This window comes from Pelodiscus sinensis, chromosome 7 (assembly GCF_052426305.1).
Source record: "Pelodiscus sinensis isolate ZL-2025 chromosome 7, ASM5242630v1, whole genome shotgun sequence".
In the NCBI taxonomy this organism is placed as follows: domain Eukaryota; kingdom Metazoa; phylum Chordata; order Testudines; family Trionychidae; genus Pelodiscus; species Pelodiscus sinensis.
The window spans coordinates 35,981,056-36,004,584 of record NC_143058.1 but is presented as its reverse complement, the minus strand read 5'-3'; the positions used below and the strand labels follow the sequence as shown (position 1 = coordinate 36,004,584).

At 45.6% G+C, this 23,529-nt stretch overlaps 2 protein-coding genes across 4 annotated transcripts in view; both read right to left on the bottom strand.

Annotated features, from left to right (window-relative positions):
• Positions 1–5,655: 5,655 nt before the first annotated feature.
• TBR1 (T-box brain transcription factor 1) lies at positions 5,656–14,551 on the bottom strand. The gene is made up of 6 exons (XM_006114838.5): positions 13,617–14,551; positions 13,051–13,205; positions 12,616–12,737; positions 11,992–12,150; positions 10,910–10,971; positions 5,656–8,038 (listed from the first exon to the last, which is right to left on the bottom strand). Exons 1-6 carry the CDS (start codon positions 14,306–14,308, stop codon positions 7,195–7,197), a joined length of 2,034 nt encoding a protein of 677 aa, XP_006114900.1. The 5' UTR covers positions 14,309–14,551; the 3' UTR covers positions 5,656–7,194.
• Positions 14,552–20,147: 5,596 nt separating this feature from the next.
• Positions 20,148–23,529, bottom strand: part of PSMD14 (proteasome 26S subunit, non-ATPase 14) — a 72,391-nt gene continuing 69,009 nt past the window's right edge. For all 3 annotated transcript variants that reach the window (XM_006114835.5, XM_006114836.5, XM_006114837.5), the window contains one exon: positions 20,148–20,567. In XM_006114835.5, the coding sequence (XP_006114897.1) occupies positions 20,469–20,567 (99 nt within the window). In that variant the 3' untranslated portion in view covers positions 20,148–20,468. The remainder of the gene's footprint in view (positions 20,568–23,529) is intronic.

Genomic DNA, 23,529 nt, shown 5'->3' with positions numbered 1-23,529 from the left:
GTGTTGCAGCAACATTCAGGTTTGGCCTTGCCACCCCATGTCATGATGGAGAATTGACCAGGCCAAATGTGAATGAATGACATGGGTCATAGCACCACACATTCCCATGCCCAAGTCCTGCTGGCTTGGGGCTACTGCTGCCAGATGAATGTAGGTCAGAATCACTTTCCAGTCCAGGGTAAAAATGTGTATCACATACCTCCTTTTGTTAGTAGCATAGTGTGCTTGAAAAGGCTTCACACTACACCTGAAGGCCACCATCATATTAGCTCTGCCACTGAGACTGTTATTATGCTTAAAGATACCCAGCGGTGAAAACAACTTAAAATTTCTTACAGGTACTGTCCTGTTGCAACCCAGGTACCTGCCAGCTCTTTAAATAGCTCCCTGCTGGCTTTTGCTTGCCAGAGCTGTGCACCAGGACCGCAACCACTTATTTTCATCTCTGTACTCACCCGTGTGAGTGTTTGGAGAATCGGGGCCCATGGTAACTGTAGATTGTCCAAAGCACCTCCCAAGACACATTCCAAGTCACCACTGATTATTTCTTGTTTCAATATGAAGTAATTGCCTGTTAGTGTGTGTTGTCATTAAGATTTTACAGGAAGGTGAAAAAAATTGCTATTCCAATGACAGACTTTACTCTGCCATTATATATATATACACACACACACACACATATATGTATATATATAGCTGTTTTAACTGTGTGCAATGGAAAATATTACCTATACACAATAACAAAGCTCTAGACAATCAAGCTATCTGAATAGGCTAAAAGAGAAATTCAACTGGTTATATACTGAAATACCCAGTGCATTTTGTTAATGTATTCTCATATGTTGTCATAAATTCAAATAAATACATACTTTAATAATTGAAATCAAAGCGAGTATGTTTATTTGAATGTGTGACTGTCTAAATATATGCATGTTCTTAGATAACTTAACAGAATGGGGCACTGAATACAAAGTCTCCTGTTTTCCATCTGTTTACAGAGGCTTTATTTCTTAACCATTTTGCGCCCTTAGGAAAACATTGTAACTCAGACCACATGTATAATGAGTTTCTTCTTTTAAAATGAAAGTTTCCCTCAACTGAACATAAAAAAAACTTAATGCAAAATAATTTCTCCATGCACATGCTCTCTGATTTTTCCCAGACCCTACTCATTCAAAACCAGTCAAACATTATTGGAGAAACGTGCCAAATAACTACCTTTGGGTCAGTAACAAACAAGATAAATTCCAGCTTGTAAAGGAAATTGTGGGATAAATGTAAAAGCATCTAACAGTTCGAAGGGAAAACAAAAGACTTTTTTAACCACAATTTTAGCAGCACTATAATCAAAGTTATGCAAGCTAGGTCTCTCATCCTCACACTTATTGAAACTCAGGTCTGCCAGTTTGGGGATGGAAGAATCATTGGTCAGGAGGGCTCCCCTTCAGGGTGTAGGGAATTTAGCCGTAAAACATGTCCAGGGTCCCTTCAGTTATTCCAACCTATTGTTCTTCTAATTACTTTTTGGGCAAGTAATAAAAGGTATGTGTCTTCTTAGGACCTTTCAGTCTAGTTTAGACATAACCCATCAAGTGGCGACTAAAGAAGGTGAGAGCAGGTTTTTTGACGAGCATTAGGACTGCAGTAGCAAACAATGAAGAGGCATGGACTTGGTTAAGAACATAACTCTTGCTTGATTCATTGGACGGAAATGGCCAGAGAAACTTTCCAAGGATGTCTTTTACCTCTGAGTAACCTCGTTATCCATCTACTTCTTTGTGCCAAGTAAAAATCCTCCTATCCGTATCACTATTCTATTACTCACATTATCCACAATCATCTCTCTCCTTCAGCATTCAAAAATGACATAAGCAAACATTTCAATCAGTAATTAAAGCCTTGTTTAAAATATGCAATATGTCATCAAATTTGCATAGCATAATTTTGCAGAATATGCTACATCGTAAATCATTGTCTTATATATGATATGGTATTAATGTGAAATGTTAGGGAATACAAGAAATATTACCAGTAAAAGAATTTTACATAGCCTTGTATATTTCATTCTACTTGTTCTCTATTTCTGAGAAAGTTTTGTTCTGTCATTTAGATAAAGGAGGGCAACTATATTTCGTATTACTGTATTATTCATTATTATACAGTACAATTAAAATAAAATTCCTCTTGTTATGCCTGGAATATTAACACAAATTAAATTTCATATTAAATTCATGCAATTAGATGCTGATCTAACAAATTCAGTCACGAGGTTTTGCTACAGGTAAACTGAAAAACACAGCAAATACATCGTTATATGCATACACTAGGTCAGAAACTGAATACTTGATTTTTTTATCTGAACACATACTTTATTGTCAATTAGTCTATGCTCGATATATATACACTTGTAATATTGCTAAAACATTGTTTTACCTACCTACTGAACGTAGTAAGCCTTTTCTACTTCAGTGGACCTTTTCAAACCTCCTGTAGAAATAATTATGGAATTGCAATATTAACTAGCTATGTACAGTAAAGCCTGTTTATGCAAACTCTCTAACCCAAGAACGATCCCCAGATGTTATTCATTTGCCCAATAACCCGCTAGATTATCGGAATATGTTAATACCCCTCAGATCATTTTAGCGATCTGGGGCTGTGTACAAAATTATTTCTCTATTTTTTTAGACAGAAGCTCCCTTTCATATTTCTGGTTAAGCAAAAAGGAGAGCAGTTTCAGGGATTTCCCTCCAAGTGTGATCTTCAATGTGTTTATGGCGTAATAAAAGCCGTTTGTATTTTAATTCGATTTTGTTTCGTGCAGCTGTAGGACAATTACGTTAAAATTAACCAAATATAATAAGTGGCTTGGCTGAGGGACAACGCCTAGAGTTACTTCCGACTGTACTGTTTAAAAACTAGCAGTGTTGTTGTCGGGTCAGTACATTGAGGGGGAGCATGAAATTGCACCATTTCCAAGAGTAACATAATCAGAGACCGGTTTCTGTCAAATGTTTTGGTGCTGGTTGCCCCCACAAATATTCAAAGGCTGGTGCTCATTGTAGTCTGAGCCATGACCGGGAATCTGGTATGGGCGCAGCAGGCAAGTGTCCCGGCAGGCACCTTACTGGTGACGGGCACAAGAAACACTGATGTCCTGAACAAATGTGGGTGCACAGGAATCAAGTGCTTCCAAGCGTGCGGGGCTGCGTGCACCTGCTTTAGCAACCCTGGCCATAGGAATGCAGTCGGGGTGGCTCTGAGACTCTGTCAATGCAGTTCAGAGAGGCACGAGTTACCCCTGGGGGGTGGGACCGAGGGCTTGTTTGAGCAAGCTGCCTGCTCCTAGGGAGCGTCCTCTGGGCTGCTGCTTTTGCCACATTTTTCATTTTTAAACGCATCCTCGCTAGTTTCACTAAGGCTGAGATAGAGAGGGGGTTAAGACAAAATCCATACAAACAACCCTATTTAACGCCTATGCTGTTGTTCAGCAATTGTGTTCCAAGTCTGCTTCGCGTTTACAGTTTGTTCAACACTTGCCTTGAATCCTAGAGGCTGGATTAATATTTAGGAAATAAACGCCGTTCTCCAGGGGCTGTGCCTGCAATAGCTCGCCTTTGATAACCTGAGCGAGACTCTGCTCTCCTCTCAGAAGATCAGTGGCTGGGTTTCAGGTTACAGTCAGGAGAGCCGTTGCATTTGATATTCGGCTGCAGTTTGAGAGGAGCACAGGTAGCCAGAGCCTTCCTGGACATTTACCTCACAGCCAAACAAAGTGAGAGATTAAAAGAAATTAAGCATCCCATTGCCTCAGATCTGCATGGAGCTTGGCAACATTTCAGCAACAGCAGCGAAAACCAAACAATAATGCGACTCATCTGCACCCCACCTTCCCGCCTCTCTCTCCCACAATTTTTCCACCAGCACCAGAATGAGGTCCCCTGAAAACCCCAGCGCCCTGCGTGCGCGACGGAGCAGGCTGCTCGGGGGCATTTAGACGCCTTGGCTTGACGATAATTGAAGTCCGACTTTTTCACCCTGAAGCGGGATCCAGACCTGTTCGCAGCCTCCTCTGAGCCCGCAGCTCCCTCGGGGCTCGGGTGCTGCTGGCACTAACCGCTTCGGTAGCTTCCCCCCGCCCCTTCTCAGCCCCAGCCCGGCCGGCTCCTGCACACGCATTGCCAATGCGACTCCAGCCCTTTGGCCCGCCGCTTTTTGCAAGGCTGCTGGGGTTGGGCGGTGGAAGCGCAGCGAGGGACAAGGGGGAGCCACCTCCCCAGCCCTGCACGGATCCCTTGAGCCTAGGGGAGAGAGAGGGACAAGGGCAGCCTAGTGCCTACGCTGCAGCCCTGGCTGCGCACGCTCGAGTTCCTCGGGGCAGCGGCCGCTTTGCCCCTGGCCGGGGAGGGCAGGCGCGGGGAGCGGCCCGGCGGGGGCTGGGCAGGGGCTGTGCCGCAGGGCCAGCGCTGGAGACTTGAGCTGTGGGGCACACGGAGTTCCCGGGAAAGGCGCTCGGAGCGCGCGCTGCGCACACGGGCTACCAGCACCTGCCATTTGGAAGCGCGCACTTGTGTTGTTTAACGTCCCTTCTTCTTAATACAAAAACAGGACAAAATACTGTCGCTTGTGGTAGACACAATAAGGCTCCGCACAGAGCCGCCTAGCGGGGGCTGGCGGAAGGCGCCGCAGCCGCCGGGTGCTGCGCTAGCGGGGGCTCTAGCTATTCTTGCCCATTTCTCTCTGCAGTGCTCAAACTTTCCGTGTGGCCCTTCCACAGCGCTCCCGCGCTTCTCGGGTGGCTAAAGAGCGCGTCTCTTCGTCCGACGTGTCCTGGCAGCTCCCTGCAGCAGGCTAGCGCGATTTTCAGCGCCGTCCCGGGGCTAGAAAGATGCTGGTTCTCGCGGTGACGAAAGGGGGGGGGGACATGTTTACGTTTGCTCCTCGGGGTGCAGCCCCTCCGGCCTCGACGGAGAAAGCCACCCCGGCGTGGAGCTCACACAGCTCACGTGCCGCGCAAAAAGCCACCGAAGGATACAAAGCGACTTGCGTCCAACTCCCCTCGCTACCAGGAAAGGAGCCACCGGAGCGGATCGGAGCCTAACCCGGCACACAGCGCGTCTGGCATCCTGTTCAAAAGCTCAAGCAAATGCCAAAGAACTCAGCCTCTAAATCCTGGGCTCGCCTTTCCAATAACCTCACCTCAGGGGACACTGTGTCAAAACATCTCCCTAGCCTCAGCTCCTGTCCTGTAAGCACCCAGCACCGACTCTGCACAGAAACATAAGACAAAGCCGCGTTTCCCGACATGCTTTTTACATCGTTGGGTATAAACCGCTCAACTCCGATTAGACTTCAACCCTCTTTCCCTTTTCCTAGGGCAGACATCAATGCACTGGCCAGGCTATAGGAAAGGAGAGAGCCTCCCTCTCCCACGTCTCCTCTGTGTCCATGGGAAAGCCAAAATGCAAACCTGGAACTACACAACACGCTAGGACAGGAAACCAAAATGCACGTTTTTAACTCAAAAAAACCATGAAACGGTTATAAAGAGAACTGCCCTTAGCATCCACGGGATTTCTTCTCCCTAGTTCACTTAAATATTTTCAATTTCCCCTTTGTAAAACGTAAACTGCTTTCAAACACCACGTTAACGTTTTGCCAGGTTTATTTTACTTGTTATACACAGACAATACAAACGGGCAAAAAACAAAACATCTCAATGGAGCTTGCACTTGTATAAATCATTCAGTTCCACAGACATAACAGAACAAATATAAAAATCACAACATTAGATTTACAGAAGAGCCAAAAATATACACACGTTTATGACCCTGAATTTCTATTAGGAGAATTTCCCCATCGGCTGGAATCTTGGCTGACTATTTTGCCTGATGCATATTTCACTTGGTATTTTTTCCATATAAAATGCTTATATTGTATAGATTTGCTACTCAGAATTTAAAGACTTACTATTCTACTTCCACGGGGGAGAGCCTGGGGGTTAATGCTCCTTCTCAAACGTAACAAGAGACGTAGAGGATGGATCACTCTGACTCGCAATGCTTAGTGCACCCCCTAGAAAGTTAGATTCAGTTATCTACTTTATGAAAAAGTCAGTTCCAAAACTAAATGCAGTAAAATATACAACTCACAATTCATCTTCACTGGACTACACTATGATTACCAACAATTCAGTCGTCTATATCGTTTGTAGGTTATTCATTACAACGATTTACAGCAATATAAATAAAGGGGGAGAAACTGTAAAGACATTTGGAAACTGTTTGTCAGCATTTTTGGCACCCGCACAAACCGGTAATGGATTTGGCACTTGGAGGGGTGAGATGAACAAAAAGGGAAAAAATAATGTTGCTGTAGAGCTACTCCTCTTTAAGATTAAAAAAAAATACAGATGCAGTTACTTGGCAGTTTGAAGGCGTCCCGCTACTTAATCGACTTTCAGACTAGATAGATTTCTATTCTTTTGAGGGTCAAGCACAGACACCCCTTAGCGGTGTCAACCCAGGGCACAGAGTAGTTTATTCCATGCCAGGAATTTCAAGAAAGTGAGAAACCCATTATTACGTGTTAGCTATTTCTATGGGATATCTTGCTTTTCCAGAGGCATTTAGAACAGAGATTGAACTTTGGGGGTCGAGAGAGGAGAAACTGAAAAAAATTAAACATGATCTAGTTTGAGACTTCACAATGGGAACAAAAGAAGTATAATCATTCGTTACAATAAATTAAACACTATGTACAGGCATTTCCACAGGCTTTGTTCCACTAACATCACTAACGTCCCCAACTATCCATCCATGGAAAAGGAAGGAAGCGCTACAGTATATGGTTTTAAGAGTCAAGCATCCTGCTCATCAATGGGATTTGGAGAATTAGTGGGAAGAGTTTACGGCGGAATTGCTGCTTTCTTATATATCAGCGCCAGCACCGGGTGCCAATGAATGTCAAGATCTCCTGAAGGGTTTGTAGGGTTTCTTTACACGCCAGAAAGGGAAACGGGGAGCGAGAATTACAGCTAAAACTCTTTCGGGGGGGACATAAAAAGAAACAGCTAAAGTTGGGATCAGTGCGCTAACTGCTGAGAAGTTGCTGTGCAAAAGGACTGTTGTATTCACTCGAGAGCGTGGCGGTGGGCGACCGAATGCAAAGGGACGGGAAGGGACGGGGCAGAGTCTAGCTGTGGGAGTAGAAGCCATAGTAGCCGATGTCCTTGGCGCAGTTCTTTTCACAGTCCCTTTGGGTCAGCACTTCGCTCTTGAGGGGAGAGGAGCTCTCCGACACCGGGGTGTCCGAGGGCGAGATCCGCCTCCTCTTGGCCTGCTCGTAAATCCCAGAATCAGTGGAGTCGATGGATTTAATGGACGAGGGGGTCTCGATCCAGCTGGAGTCAGACAAGTCTTTGGGCTTGGAGTCCTCAGCGCCCGGCAAGGGGGATCTCTCGGTGACCAGGCTATCCGCCTCCTCCCCTAGGTACGGGTTGCTGGTGGCCATCCGGGCCGCCGCTGCGCTGTTGGGCCAGCAGGAGAGCATGGAGCTGGATTTGCTGCAGTACTGCGGGGGGCTACGCGCGCCCCATCCCGAGGGGTCGGTGTAGTAGCCCAGCGGCCGCCCCGTGCACCCAGCCGCCTGCAGGGGCAGCGCCTTGACCCCGGCCGCTGCGTAGGACAGCAGGGTGGCGGCATTGCCAGCAAAGTCAGTGGCCGTGTCGTAAGCGGAGGCGGCGAAATCTAAGCGGTTGTTGGCCGGGGTGACAAACCAGCGCTGCGGGGACGGGGCCCCGGGGTCCTCGGCTTGCTGGGGAGAGAGCAGCCCGTTGGTGTGGGGCACGCTGCGGTCGCTGCCCGGCCCCGGGCCAGCGCCAGCACCGGGGTGGAAGCGGGACTTAGCGTAGTTACTCACGAACTGGTCCTGCAGGAAGGAGCCGGCCATGGCGTAGCGGGCCCCGGGCACGATCTGCGAGCGGGGGGAGTCATTGGGGGAAGGCGTGAGCCGGTCCATGTCGCAGCCCGTGTAGATCCTGCCAAAGAGAAGGGCAGAGGTCTGGGTGTCCCTGGGTCCGCTGGAGCCAACGGGACTTTTGTCATTGACTTCAGCGGGACCAGGGCTCTCCCGGCGCTTGCTCCCTGGCTCAAGAAGCCAAGGCAGGGGAAGAACGGCTCGGGACGGAGCGGCGGCGACCCGGGTCACCCTTAGAGACACCCCTAAAATGTAATGCCCAGAAACACCGGGGCAGAAGCGGGGCCGGTCAGGGATGTAAAGAAACCAATTGACCAGGTGGACATCCCTCCACTTCTGGCTCCTCGTGATACTGAATACTGGGGAGGCTATTTGAGGACAGAAGAGTTACAAAATCAGGTGATTTTACACCTGCCATTCGCAAAGCGGATCTCACATTTTACATGTGTCTTAAAAAAATAGGCCAACACAAACTGAAAACGAGTTTGCTCTCACGTTTATATTTAGTAGGGTCGTGACTTCAAGACTGACGTTTCTTGTTTGTATTCATTTAATATCTACAGGTCAGCTAACATCCCACCTTCGTGGATGTTGCCACCTTTTCTGGGACCTTGGGAAATCCTACATTGTTGAAAATTGACCAGTCCCATAATATGCGCAACAGGTAACCTTGTCCATTTGTAGCAAAACAGCATGAATGGCAGACTGAAAATTTATCTCTGCGGTTTGACATTTCTGTTCAAGTCATAAACCAACTAACAGGATTTTACTGAATTTAAATTCAGCTAATCTTCAAACACCTACTTAAGGAATTTTAAAAGCAGATGCGCCCATTTTTTTCCCAATATAGCCTAATGGATGAACAGTTAGTGTGTGCATTTCATTCAGGCTAAAACTGTGCTTTAATTAACCCTCCACGCCTCCTGAAATTACTTACCCAGAACACAGTTGGCCCTTAAACAAATGCCATGTGCTAGACAGCATTTAAGCTCTTTTTAAAGTGACATACATGTGAAATTTATAATGTAAAAGAAAAGAAAGCAGAGACATTTTGTGGTTGGAGAAGTCCAGACGGGTTTTCATCTATGGCCTATCCTATATGTAGAAAAATCTTATTTAAATTACACAGACCACGTCCTCTCTTCTGCATTGCATCAATGACCTATTTTGTATGCTCAGATAGTGAGGTTACTTCTCCTTTGAGGCTCTTATCCAAATCACCAGAACCCCGGTGTTTTCCCTCCGGTCACTTGTTGCACATTGCTTTACATTTGGGGAAAAGGGTGTGAATGAGCTACAATTATATTTCCCAAATAAGAATAAATCTGAGCAACAATCAGCTACTTTACATTTAAGCAAAGCGATCGCTCTGGGGCTTGATCCCAGTTTTAGGCCCGGGTTAAGAAAAGCATTTAAGCACTTGCCTAGTTTTATGTATGTGTATACATCTCGTTATTTTAATGGGGTTTAACTGGTTTGCTGAATAGGGATGGACTTAAGCAACTGCTTAAAATTAAGCACATATTGTAGTGCATTTTTCAGTGTGGGCCTTACTAGACGGCAAATTTACAAACTCCATTGGGATCCGGAGATGGCTTTATCTGTGGGGGCTGTTTCCATCTCCTTAAAACACAAATACGCTTCTCTTACTCAGAAAGAAAAAAATAAAAAAATCCCCTAAACAGAGAGCCCAACCCTGGCAGGTGGTCATCCCACTCTGTTCCCATTTAATAGGCGCTCAGGCAAAATCAGGGGCGCAAAACCCGTGCGCTTTCCCGAGATGTTTGAGTTCCCCATCTCCCACCAGGTCTTCGAGTAGCATTGGGTTACGGGCCCTTCCCACTCACTCTCTGGATGTTTCTCACTTATAGACGCAAGTGCTAGAGCAGTTTGTTGATTTTATTGCTCTATAGTCACAATAATGGGAGGGGAGTGTGGGATGGCATTAGCCTCATTTTTGCTTTTGCTTTCACTCCACTGTGTTGGGAGGTAGAGGGAAGTACTCAGAAGTAGCACTTCAGCGGGGGTACTCTTAAATAGTCTATCTATTCCAAACCTTCCTAACAGGGACCATTGAGCAGAGTACAATATTTTGGGATGTTCTATTAAATTCCCGAAAAGGAGCAGGAGGGGGCAAACCCCTAAAGTCAAGTGACAAGTTACAAAACATACCATCATTCGCTCAAAGATTAGACCAATATGCATGTCCGATATGTTTAGGATGATTTTGGATACATTAATAACATATCCTATGGATTTTTTTTCTTTCTACGAAAACATTTCCCATTATATATAACTATCGATATATAGGAGTAGCAAAATAAAAACCAAAAGAAAAGCGAGATAGTGAGAAATAGAAGAATTTTTCTTTAAAACTTTCGGTATAGGATCCTGAATGATTTCAAGAGTCGGTTATATTCAGTAATTTAGCTCCCATAAGTGGTCCTTATTTCCTAGCCTACATACACAGCCTGAATAAACGGGAACTCGAGAACGGGCACAAAGTCATATGCCAGAAAGAACATCACAACTGCCAAAGTCACACGTAGCCTCAGATGCAGGCAGAGGGGGTGAGAAGAGCATCTGGCCCCAGAATGCACAAGGCTGTATTGAATGTGCTAGCCAGCCTCTTCCAGCTTTGCCTCTTAGTAACACATGCGTTCAAATTAATTCGAAAGTTTTTCAAGAAAAATTCTAGCGACAAAAATGAATTTCATTTTTAGTAAGTTACCGAAATCCAGTCCCGACTTTAGAAGCCTGCGTTTGCTTTCTCTTATCTGGGAGAACTTTTTAAAGCTTAATACCTAATATTTCAATGTTTAAATAATTAGGGAGATTTTTAATCCAACCCCAAATACTAAACCAAATAGAGTCTCTACCACTCTACGTGGGCGCATCCGATAAGATGGATAATAAAATACAATTTACTTACGTATCATAATTGTCTCGAAAGCCTTTTGCAAAAGGGTTGTGATCTATTTTCAATTGTGTAATCTGGGAAAGAAAACAGAGGATCAATTACTATTTTTTTCGCACCAATAAATGATGAAAGCATGACAATTGACAAAGTACTTCAGGCACATTTTTAAAGTGGGACTGGTCAATCTTTTTTCATTAGTTACTTCAATTGCCGCTCTTCAAAATATAAAAATTAAGCTTAGCCTATTCATAAAGGTTTTGGTTAATATGATCGATCTTCCAGTTACTGACAAAAAGGTGAAATAATTTTGATTCAGTCTGTTTTTAAATGTAATTGTTCTCAATTAAAGTTTAAATGTAGGATAAGAAATAATGAATATTTTAAGTTGTTTATATTATATTTAAGAGATTATTGTATCTACACTTGTCTTATTCAAAAACAGAACACAACGACTTTTAATGCATGCCATTTAAAGAGAGAGAGAAAAATATCTGACTACACATTAACAGGATTTTATTCAGATTAAAACGTTCCATCACCCCCAACACAGTCAGCAGCATCAGTGGCTCTTTACAAACTTGCTAAAAATCCCATCAAATTAAATGTGCGCTTTTCAATGAAAACAACTATTGGCAAATACACTCTAGTGTTAATATAATACATGCCGACCCGGTTTCCGCTCGGCTTCCTAAGATGTTCACAGTGGAAACTGATGGCTATTGCGCCCCTATGAAATATTCACTCTGTAGTCCTCACGCCAGACTTGTGCGTATTCGTGAGACTAGCCAGGTTCAGTGAAAAGATACAGCAATGTGAGCCACACGTTTGCTCGTGCTCCGATTGGGGCTCACAATTCTTGACAGTTTTAGCCAAAGGTACAGAATTACAACTTCAGGGGTACACATCTAGGTCCTGGCCACATGGATTCTGCCGGGGGACAAAAAGGAACCGGCCTGATTCAATCATATGCCGGCCAGCTCTCTGCACGGCGTCTAGCTGCCTCTCGTTTTGCGGGCACCTGCACAGAGCAAAGCGCTGCTGGCCGGTTGTGGGTGAGGATGGCCGCGAGTGAAATACAGCGCCAAGCTCTTTACATCGGTGTTCTGGTAGGCGGTGACAGCTATGAACTGAGTCTCCGGGAAGGTGAAAGTCTGCACTCGGCCCGGCTGGTTAGTATCCTCCGTCCCGTCTTCGTTCACCTCCACCACATGCAAACGGGGCTGGTACTTGTGTAAGGACTGCAAGACCACCATCTGTCAGGCATAGAAAGGGAGGGGGACAAAGGGGCTCAGAAGCTACACTGGAGCGAGGAGAGGGAGAAAAAGGCGGATATTTCCCGGTATTTTTCCTTGGGAAAGCGTTTGAATAACAAGCCGTGGCCGAGCTGTCAGAGAGGTTGCACTGACTCAACAACGAAGGCAAAATGCATCCCCTAAGACCTCACCTAGTCCCTTTTTAGCAGCATAGCTACAGATTCACCTCACTTCAGAACGCCTGTATTCATGCCCTCACCTCCCATATACATAAACCCCACTCCTGAGCCTGGTCTGGGTTTTGTTGCAGGATTTTGTTTTCTTCCTCGGAAATCATGTACAATTCTAAGGAACAGAAACTAGTATGTTTTACACCAGCAGTCTGATTTAACTTAGGGGTCTGATTTGAATTTTCAGGGTTTTATTGGAAGCAACAAATAAAGAGCGTGTGTGAGTTTCACTGACCTGCCCGTTGTTGTTTGAGGCTCCTTTATTGTTTGTAAGTTTTAATTTCCCAAAAGAGATTTCCTGACGCATCCAGTGGGCTCCAGTGTTGGGGGAATCGGGGTGCATGTACACTCGGTTTCCTAAAGAAACAAATAAATGCGCCACGATTATTACACACACCCGGCTTCCTGCAACTGTAGCAGCACGCACAAGGTTTCCATGATTCGCATTAAACTTAGCAGCGCTTTACCGGCGATGCTCCCTTCGTTTTAACCGGGGAGGATTAAAATAGCATTTTCTGAACACCCTTCACTCCCCCTCCCTCTTCTTATTTTTTTAAGCATCGTTGGCCCATTCTCGTTTAAGAAGTCGCCCGAGCCAGTCCACAAAGGCTTTAATTAACCATTCTCACCTAAATATGTGTCGGGAAAAGTGTTAATTGGAATAACTTGCCTTGTACATTGGTGTCCGCCTTGCCGCAAGGAACCCATTTGCCTCCTTGAAATCTCCAGTGGTTGGGATCGGCCAGAATTACATCCACAAAAATATTGTAATGAGCCGTGGGATCCAGACCAGAAATATTAAAACTTAGGAAAGGGAACATGCGCCTGTGAAAAGAAAACACACACAAACCCCACCAGCACCGCGTTAAGCCGAGAACCACAAGTCACAAACAGGAGAACATAAGGGCTGCCTGAAAAAGGGATGAGGACAAAAGGAGACGGGAGCCGCTTTGGGGGCTTTCCCTGCAGGGACTGCTGGCCAGGTGGGCACCTGCACCCCATCTCCAGACACCTTGTGCAAGCACATCACGAGCCATCCTAGCAGGCGCCCCCTGTGACCTACCCCGTCCAGCTCCCCATTTTCACGATGGACTTGGGGGGCTCGATCGTCAGTCACCCCGAATATCTAGCGCAGGTCGCCCCCCTCAAAAGTCTCCGCAGGGTAGAGTTCGGAGTCCCAGCCCCACCACCCGAGTCCAAGCGCTCCGGGCAGCCGCAGCAGCGTGTGCCGCTTACCTCCCTTGTTTGGTGATGATCATCTCTGTCTGGTGCCGGTGAAATTTCAGCCAGAGTGGCCTGTTGCACAGGTAGACCTGAGCTTTGCCGGGCACCAGCCCCGGCTGGGTGGAGGAGAACTGGTAGAAAGGCGCCCCTTGGTAGGAATGGCCGTACTGCTGGGGGTAAGGGTAGCCTGCCGTAGGGTAACCTTGTGGAGAAGAGTTGGACAGGAGGCTGTTGTAAGCTCCATTGGTGATCACAGGATGGTGAGCCATGTAACGGCTTGGACTGGCGATGGAAAAGGCTGGGTGAGCGGGTCCATGCTGGCTGGGGTAAGGGAACATGGTACTGGGAGCAGCGGCAGCGGACTGGGGCTGGCTGGACTGAGAGAGCAGATAGCGATCTGCAGCAGATCCATCGAAACTGTGACGAAGCTCCGAGACCCCGTCCAAGACGGGAGAGAGTTTATTTCTCTGGACGTCCCCTGGTGTGTCCTTGGAGTCAGGAAAATTGTCTGTATCTGACTGATTCGTCATCCCCCTGGTAATTTTTTTCAGAGGTGAACTTCTCTCCAGGTTGTCAGTGGTCGAGATAATGGGATGATCATGCAAGGCAAGCTCAGATCCGCCTGCATGTGGATAACTGCTGCTCACATTGAGAAATTTCTTGGAGAGCATGATAGAGGGAGAAAGACAATGCTCCAGCTGCATAGCTCTAGCACCAATACAATAACCCTTCAGTCTCTGGTTCTAAAGGGCTCCTCTTAACATAAACTAGACATCCTGGGACCCTCCCGAGGCAGAAAGCATTTCTCCCACCAAACGCTTCCCCAACGTTTGATTTACTTTTTTTTTCCCTGGGAGAAGAGATTGGCCAATTGACACTATGCAGCAATAAGGAAAGACTCACTTTTGATCTTGCTGCTTGTGGAGCGGATGAAACGGCTCCTGCCATTGGTTAACCGCTGACAGTAATTTAATTAGATAGACATTAATTAGGATAATCACCTGGCTCCTGGTCGCGACGATCATGGCAAATTGAAGGAGATGATTTTATTGTGGGATAGAAGGGAATGGTGGGGGGAGACAGTGTGTTTGCTGTGAGTGCTCATTACCGTGTGACCTTTCGAGCTTTCTGACTAAGGATAGAAAAAAAACCCCAAGGACCTACGATTTCCTAATTTTTTTCCTTTTTGTGAAGAAGGGAAGAGAGGAGATGCTGGGGAGTTTAGGGGTCAGAATGAGCCCAGGTGTCAGCATTCGCTCTGAATGTAACGATTTCATCGTACAAACTGGAGGCCTGATTTCACCTTGGAAGTTCCAGAATGTGGCTTCCCCGTCTAATATGCAGTGCCCAATAACGGGCCGAAATCCTTCATAAAGATAGTCCCCCTCCCCCACCCTCTCCATGTAACTCCCTCCCTCCAAAGGGAACTGCTGCGCTGGAAAAACAAAACGCCCCTGAAACTCCATTCAGGCAGCATATGTACACAGCGGCAATGCATCGTCTCCTTTAAGTTGTGAAATAATGATAAGCCGCACAGCTGAAGAGCCCTAATGCATTTGCAGGCATGTGTACTGCTTCTCCGGTCACTGCATATTTGATCGGCGGGCTGGCGTGCGGGAGACGCTCGGCAAGGCAGGGCGCGGGGACTGGAGCGAGGGCTCCTTTGTGAGAGATTTGTCACAAGCGCTGCGCTCGATTCACAGAAGCACATTGCAGTGTCGCGAGGGCTCCTGTCGATTCAGGGCGGCGCGAGGGGCTGCGTCCCAGACCCCGCTGTTATTACACGAGGCTGACACCTACTGGGAGAGGCGCGCGGTGGCCCAGGCCCGGGCCACTCCACCTATCCGGCGGAGAGCGCTGCAGGGCCGCGGCTTCCGCAGCTGGAACAGCGCCGCTCGGCCCGGCGAATAGGGAGGCCCCATTGCCCCGAGCTCGCTTAAGCCGCTTCCCTCCTCTGGTGGCAGAGCGGGGCTCTCCTGCTAGCGCTCTGCAGATCCAGGGACTCGCACCTTCTATCTGGGGAGTGGCTGCAACGCTCCAGGGCTCCTTTCTGTGGACAGGGATGTGGATGGAGACACAAGTTTTGGATCTAGAACCATGCAAATGTGCAGATGTCCATTGAGAGCCAGCCAGCACAGCCCCCTTTATGCAGAGGTGGACACAGATACCCGTTGTGTATCCCCACAGACTCCACAGTTGTGGGCTGGTGTGTGAAGACGCACAAGCAGAGGTGTGACCCACACACCTACTGGATGTGAGTCACTGTCCCATGTAATGGCACTTACACCACATACAGAGAGAAAGGGAGTTTGTCCCAGGGCTGTAGCTGAGAGCCAGCTGGCTTTTAGCTCAAGCTGTAGTGGTTCCTGCACTAAGCTCCAGGGCCCCCAGATTCAGTTCCACCTGTTGGTGTTATAGAGGCAGGGGGCAGAGAGGGAATGAGGGGGCCATCACTGGCATGTCACATGGCTACTGGTAGGAACTATGGGCTTGGTTTCCCCACCAGATGTCTCTAGCAGGAACCCCTGGGGGAGGGGTGGAGAGGGATGCTGGGCCACAGCCCACCCCAGTTGGTGGGATTGAGCCAGCTGCTCTGTCCAGGCCATGCACTCAGGAGGCAATAACTACAGAGAAGCAAGGGGGTGTCTGTTGCTTGTATAGTTGGTCTCCGCTTTCCTGTTTAACTAGATGTGGTTTGTTGGCGGGGATAAGCTCAGCAAACCCAGGTGTTTGCAGCTCAGGTGTCTGCCACAGGCTGCACTGCAATGTTGGGCAGGGGCCTTGTTTGTCCCCTCCCCCCCATGAAGATAACAGGAGACCATGATCAAGCAATTTGTCTTCTGCCATCCATTTACGCTCTAAGAGGTACCTCTAAGATGGAATATTCCCACAGGGAGCAGGTAGGTGATCAGATAGCAGGTGTGAAATGTCAGGAAACTTTTTTTGGTGTGGGTGGAGGGAGAGATGGACAAGAGGTATATAGTTACATATAGAAGACAAAGCCTTTAATATAAGGAATGGTCCCAATAATTTTAGGACATCTTATCACCCTAGGAGAGAGACAAGCAGGGAGGGAGATTTCTTCTCCCAAGCACTAAGCCTTAGTCTTCTGGGTATGTGGTGCTAACCTGACTGCAGAACTTCTAGCTTAAGGTAATCACACCACTAAGCTTGACAGAGCTTCTTGTAGCCCAGGAGTGATTGAAGCTCAAGTTGGTGATGTTTACACCAAGATCTTTATTCTGAGTGTGGTTTTTCATGGATACACACTGCAGACTAGATCACAATGCAAGCCTGCATTGCTTTCCTCCATTTGAAACTGAGCTGAATCTTCATGAAAATGAATTAAATTTATATTGGGATTGGAACCAAGAGGCCCTTAGACAAAGTACTGGGGAATAGTTTTTGCACCTAGACCACAAAAGGTGTACTTTTAAACCAGAAAAAGGTGATCTCATAATTCCTCTCGGAGGAACTTATGAGTATTCAGCAAATCTGTTTTACTTTGTAAAGTGAAAAGTGAATCTTTAAATCTAGACCAAATGTTTTCCTGAAATATACTCTACAAATTATTTGGTGGAAATTCTATACCCATGAAGGAGGCCAGACTAGATGAGCACAGTGGTGTCTTCTGGCTTTGGACTATATGAATCTAATAAAGATTCTTTAAAGATCTATTTTAATATTTCCTTTTAAAAGGGCACCAACTTGAAAATCTTTTCATCTGAAAGCATACATAATATTGTTGCAAATAGGCTGGAGAAGCAACAAGTGTTTTTTCTGTGAACTTAATAGTTCTTTATATAATCAGCTTCAGCATCTTGCATTTTGTCTCAAGCCACATGATTGCTGTTTTCCAGGTCTACCACTATTGGTGAATCTCTTTCCCCACACTTCACAAGAGTATATTTAATAGTAACATCAGAGAGAGGGGAGGGAAGCTGAAATTAGAAGCACCAGGTAAGTTTAGGCAGAGGAAGACAGTAAAAGAGGAAGAGTGGGGTGGGGGAAGTATTTAGGTATTTCTCTCTCTCCCTCCCCCCCCCCCCCCAGGAAAAAATATACGACAGTCATCATGTATCAAGAGTTTTTAACACTAGAGAAACCAAGCCAACAGCTACATTAGTTAGTAGACAGATAGAAATGAAGCATTCAGTAATGAGTTTCAATTTTTGGTTCCCTAACTTAAGTACAAAATTGTGAGCAGAGACAGTTGAGGTAGTCTATTGGGATCTAGTTTATTCAATAAAACCATGTTTTAGAATGGAAGCTGTCATATCATATCTTTAAGTAAATACTTCTAATGAAGTCATTCATGACTTACTCATGTATTACTAAACCAATAGAATTTAGGTATCTGCCATACAGACTCATTGTTAGCATAATATAGATCTAATTCTGTGAGAAGCAATATTTCATGCCAACCAGCTGTAGTTGCTAGGGATGTAAAGGTGTAGTCAATTAACTGATGAGCAAAAGCTTATAGGTTAATGCTATAGACTACATGCATTTCCTCCCACCCCTCCGCCCTGCCCACCCAGTAAATTTTTTAGCAGGCTGGCCAGCAGCCCAGCTCAGTCCTGGCTGGCAATGGGTCCAGGACCTATGCTCACTATGGCTCTGCATTTAAAGCATATTAGGAGCCAGCCCCACTCCCAGGGACTATACAATAGTCAACTAACCGATAAGAACTCATGAGGTTACTAGACTATTCAATTAACCAGTATTTAACACCCTAATAGTTTCTGGTGCTTACTTGTTTTACTAGTACCATGTGCTCCACTATGAAATTGTATTACTGGAAGATCAGGAGATGGGATAAAGACTAGATGAAACAGTGGGAAGGGTTGTACAATTTAGCACATTGAAGCTAATTTATTCAGTAGAGTACATCATTTTACATGGCAACTGCATTTCATTTTGTTGCAAATTGGGAATCATTCAGAAATGGTAACATTTCACTTTGTTAACCCACATAGTTCCTAAATTGGGATAATCAGTGCAGATATGCAGTGGCAGGTGCTGAGGAACTGTCTTTGGGAGGCAGTAGGGGACGTGAATGCATGTGAGAGAGAATCAAACTACCCATCTAGCTCAGCTCCTAATGAAGCTGTGCTCTGCTGGGGTTTAAGAGGCTACCTCAAAATCTTCCCTTACTCCCTCCAAGATAATACTTTGGTCCCTTATCACCATGCGCACCAGCTCCCCCAAACTGCCACACATTCCCTTTCCCATGAAGCTCCTAAATTGCAGGAAAAGTAAAAACTAGAAAATGACAGATGCCTTTTGGGAGTTTGTAAAAGAAAAATTGAGTCAAGCTGATTACAAGCTTGAGAGGTTCCTGCACTAAGCTCCAGAGTCCCCAGATTCAGTTCCACCTGTTGGGTGTTACAAAGCAGGATGCTAGGGACAAATACAGGCTACAGCGGACATGCGACACTCTCATCATGTCTGTTCCCTTTCAGCTATCCTCATTTTCCCACTGCAAGATAGATCTTCATTCCCACATACCCTCTCAACTTTATACACCAATCCATGGTTCTTTGTAGCAAGAATTATGGTAGAAAATTCTAGTTGCCTTGAATGGTAGTCCTCTATGCAAATAATTTTAAGTTAAAGACCTAAATATAAGAGTTGCCTAATCAAAAAAGTCTGGATGATAATGGAACAAGCTGATTACCACAAGTACTTCTTGCCCTGTATAGAATATTTACTGCATAAAGAAAGTGGCAGTGAGGCAGAACCTTATGGGGTTATTTCTTTGATACAAGAAGTCACATGAATCACTTCTGAAGCTTTGTATTTAAGATCTGCATTTAACAGGACTTAAACGGCATCATCTGCCTGAACCTATGAATTTTCATTTACATTTCTTAAAACATGATTTCACTAGTTAAAAAGAATACCATGTGTGAACAAAGATGTAAGAGGGATACATTATTATGCTAAAGAACTAAGAAGCTTTTGCAGCTGTGTCTTACTGAAAGCCACCAGCTTGGCTTTATTAACTAGGAAACTCACACATCTTTGAGTGAGTGCTCCCATCTTTACTCAGATTGAAGTGGGAGGAGGAGAGACTCTGACCTCACTATTGTGACACTCAATAGAAATTGATCTCATATTTCATCACTATTTGCAAGGAGAGTTTTTCCTCTGTATTCTACTCTTCAAGCAATGCAATCCTTTCAGAAAATATTCTCAGGTTGTTTGCTATCAGCTATTTGGAGATGGACTTGCCTAAGTTAAGGAGGCTGGAGGTGTGATGAGCATCAGTGCATCAGCTTGTCATTTTCATAAGCATTTGCTTTGAATGGAGTTCTGACATCTATATGGCAATAGTGTTTGAACTTTGACATGAAAAATGTATGTTTTTCTAGAATACCTCAGTGATTAATGGAAGTCATATTTCATTTGTTGTTTTCTTAGCTCAATGTTTCACTTTAAATTTAAAAATGCAAAGCAAATCAGCTTTACCTGCATGAGTACTCTACAATGGTTGTCCATTCTGTGTACAATATTGACAAAAAAATCGTAAACCAGATAGACTGTAAATGTATTTTTATTATGTAGCAACAATCAAAATATATATGTACTACTGATTTTCCCCCAAATATTAAATGAAAACGTAATACATTTTGCCCACTCTCTGTTCTTGAACTGCTTTGGAATCTGCAAAGACCCTGACAAAGAAACAGAAGTAATTGCACAACAGAGACTGAAAGGTGTTATAGTGCTGCTCTTAGACTGCAAATGATGCCAGATGTCTTCCATTTAACCAAATATACCTTCAGCAGTCTCTGGTTTCCACGTGTTAGAAACAATAGAAGAATATACACAGAAAGCACCACACTAACAGTAAATTTATTATTTAAATACAACTGTATCCAACATAGCTGCTAAACACTGAACAATATTTGAGGTCATCAGCACATCCACATGTTCTTCTAAATGACGTTTGGGGTCCTGAAAATAAATAAATATTAATGTAGGTTAGAGGAATCACTAAAACACGAACACTTCAGAGAAGATTTCAACTATTTGAGAAAACAGTGAGTTAATGGACACTGACAGCCTATTTAAGCCCCCAAGTTTTCCTTCCTTCAAGATACATGTAGTTTTGACTCTGAATTTCTAAAAACCCTGTAGCTCTCAATACTACTCAGAAATGTGTACACGTTAATAAATAAGTGTTCTTCATATTCTGGAAGGATATATAATAGCACGTGTTTTTATACAATTCCATACATAAACGCTACATCTACACTGGCGCGTTCTCACGCAAAAACTCTTTTGCGGAAGAGTTCTTCTGCAAAAACTCTTCCAGAAAAGAGCATCTACATTGGCATGTGCTTTTCCGCAAGATGTGCTTTTGCACAAGAGCATCCATGCCAGTGTAGATGCTCTCTTGCTCAAGAAAGCTCTGATGGCCATTTTAACCATAGGGCTTTCTTGTGCAAGAAATTCATGGTGCCTGTCTACACTGGCCTCTTGCGCAAGAACAGTTGCGCAAAAGGGCTTATTCCTGAGCAGGAACATCAGAGTTCTGGCATAAGAAGCCCTGATTTCATACATTAGAACGTCACTTTACTTGCTCAAGAACACGCGGCCAGTGTAGACAGGCAGCAGGTTTTTGCACAAGAGCAGCTGCTTTTGCGCAAGGGTGCACCAGTGTAGACACAGCCAAGTGAAATCCTGTCTTCAATGAAGTCAATGATAGAACTCTTCCTTGACTTCAGTGGGGCCAGAATATCACATTCAGTATTTTAGCTGCTTTACATTTTAGAAGCTAGGTCAATAAAAAAACTAAACTAATCAAACACTGCTGTAGATCTGACTGCAAAACCTGCAGATTGCTCTGTGTGTGTTAAATTTATCATCAGAGATTACACTTAACTGTTCATAGTAGGGGGACACATTTTAAAGTTTCTGGTGGCATGCACAATGGTTCAGGGGAGGGCATGTGTGTCACACTAAAAATCCCTCTCCCCCACCGCGGCATTACCTCTGACTATTATTCCATAAACTCAACCAGAGCTAAACAGAACATGCTGCGGGGACCTACCCGGCAGCGCCCCAGCTGCTCCGTCCCAGGCATCCAGATTCAGCTGCTGTTGAAACTGATCAGCGGCTGATTCCAGGAAGCCCGGGGCAGAGAAACTCTGCCTCGGGCTTCCTGTAGTCAGCCGCTGGTCAGTTTCAGCAGCGACTGAATCTGGATGCCAGTTCCGACTTAAGTACAAATTCAACTTAAGAACAAACCTACAGTCCCTATCTTGTACGTAACCCAGGGACTGCCTGTACCCCACATCCGAGTATACCCTGCAGCAGGGGGGAGGCGGGGTTGTAAAAACGAATAAAACCTGTGGGTTATATTAGCTAAATTACGGTAATTGGATAAGAGGGAAGGTCTGCTCGTGGATTGATAACAGGTTAAAAAAGACAGGAAACAAAGGGTAGGAATAAATGGTTAGTTTTCAGAATGGAGAGAGGTAACTAGTGGTGTTCCCAAAGGGTCCATACTGGGACCAATCTTATTTAACTATTTATAAGTGAACTGGAGAAAGGGATAAACAGTGAGGTGGCAAAAGTTGCAGATGATACTAAACTGCTCAATATAGTTAAGACCAAAGCAGACTGGAGAGCTTAAAGCATCTTACAAAACTAGGTGATTGGGCATCAAAATGGCAAATGAAATGTAATGTTGATAAATGTAAGGTAATGCACATTGGAAAAAAAAATCCCAACTATATATCCCAGTGTTTCTTAAACTGTGTTACGTGGCACACCAGTGTGCCGCAGAGAACAAAAGAATTCAAAATGGCTGCCTTTACAGGGGTAGGCGACTTTTTTTCCCCCCCTCAACTTCCCCTTGACCCTTTTCCCCAGATTTTTTTTGTGTTGTTTTGCTCAACCAAAAATCCTTGGTGTTCCTCATATAAAAATTTATTTGGGGTTCCTCGGTCTTAAAAAGTTTAAGAAACACTGATATAAACAGAATGATAGGGACTAATTTAGTTATAACCACTCAAGAGAGATCTTGGAGTCATTGTGGATAGTTCTCTGAAAACATCCACTCAGTGTGCAGCAGCAGTCAAAAAAAGGAAACAATGTTAGGACTCTTTAAAAAAGGGATAGATAATACGCAGAAAATATCATATTGCCTATATATAAATCCATCTTGAATACAGGCAGTCCCCGGGTTATGTGGATCCGACTTATGTCGGATCCCCCCCCAGCAGACCAGGGAGACACGGAGCGGCTTTTCTCGCCGCGGAGGACGCAGGCGGCGGGACCACCGTGGTGCATATTGGCAGTCTGCTGGGGGGAGGGGGCCACAGCTAGTTTGGGGTTCCCTTACCCCGTTCTTAAGACCAGGGAGACGCGGAGCAGCTTTTCTCACCGTGGAGGACGCGGGCAGTGGAACCGCCGAGATGTGCCGCGGTCCCGCCGCCCCCGTCCTCTGCGGTGAGAAAAGCCTGGTCTGCTGGGGGGAGGGGGGGGGGGGACGGCGAGGCTAGTGCCCCCCGCCCCCCAGCAGACCAGGCTTTTCTCACTGCTGGTCAGTTTCAGCAGCGACTGAATCTGGACGCCTGGGACAGAGCAGCTGGGGCGCTGCCTGGTTGGTCCCCGCAGCGTCACACCTCGGCGCTGCGGGGACCAACCTGGCAGCACCCCAGCTGCTCTACCCCAGGCGTCCCCAAGTCAGCTGCTGCTGAAACTGACCAGCGGCTGATTCCATGAAGCCCAGGGCAAAGCAGCTCTGCCTCGGGCTTCCGGTAGTCAGCTGCTGGTCAGTTTCAGCAGTGGCTGAATCGGGGATACCTGGGGTACAATATGTACCAGTTCCGACTTACATACAAATTCAACTTAAGAACAAACCTACAGTCCCTATCTTGTATGTAACCCGGGGACTGCCTGTACTGCA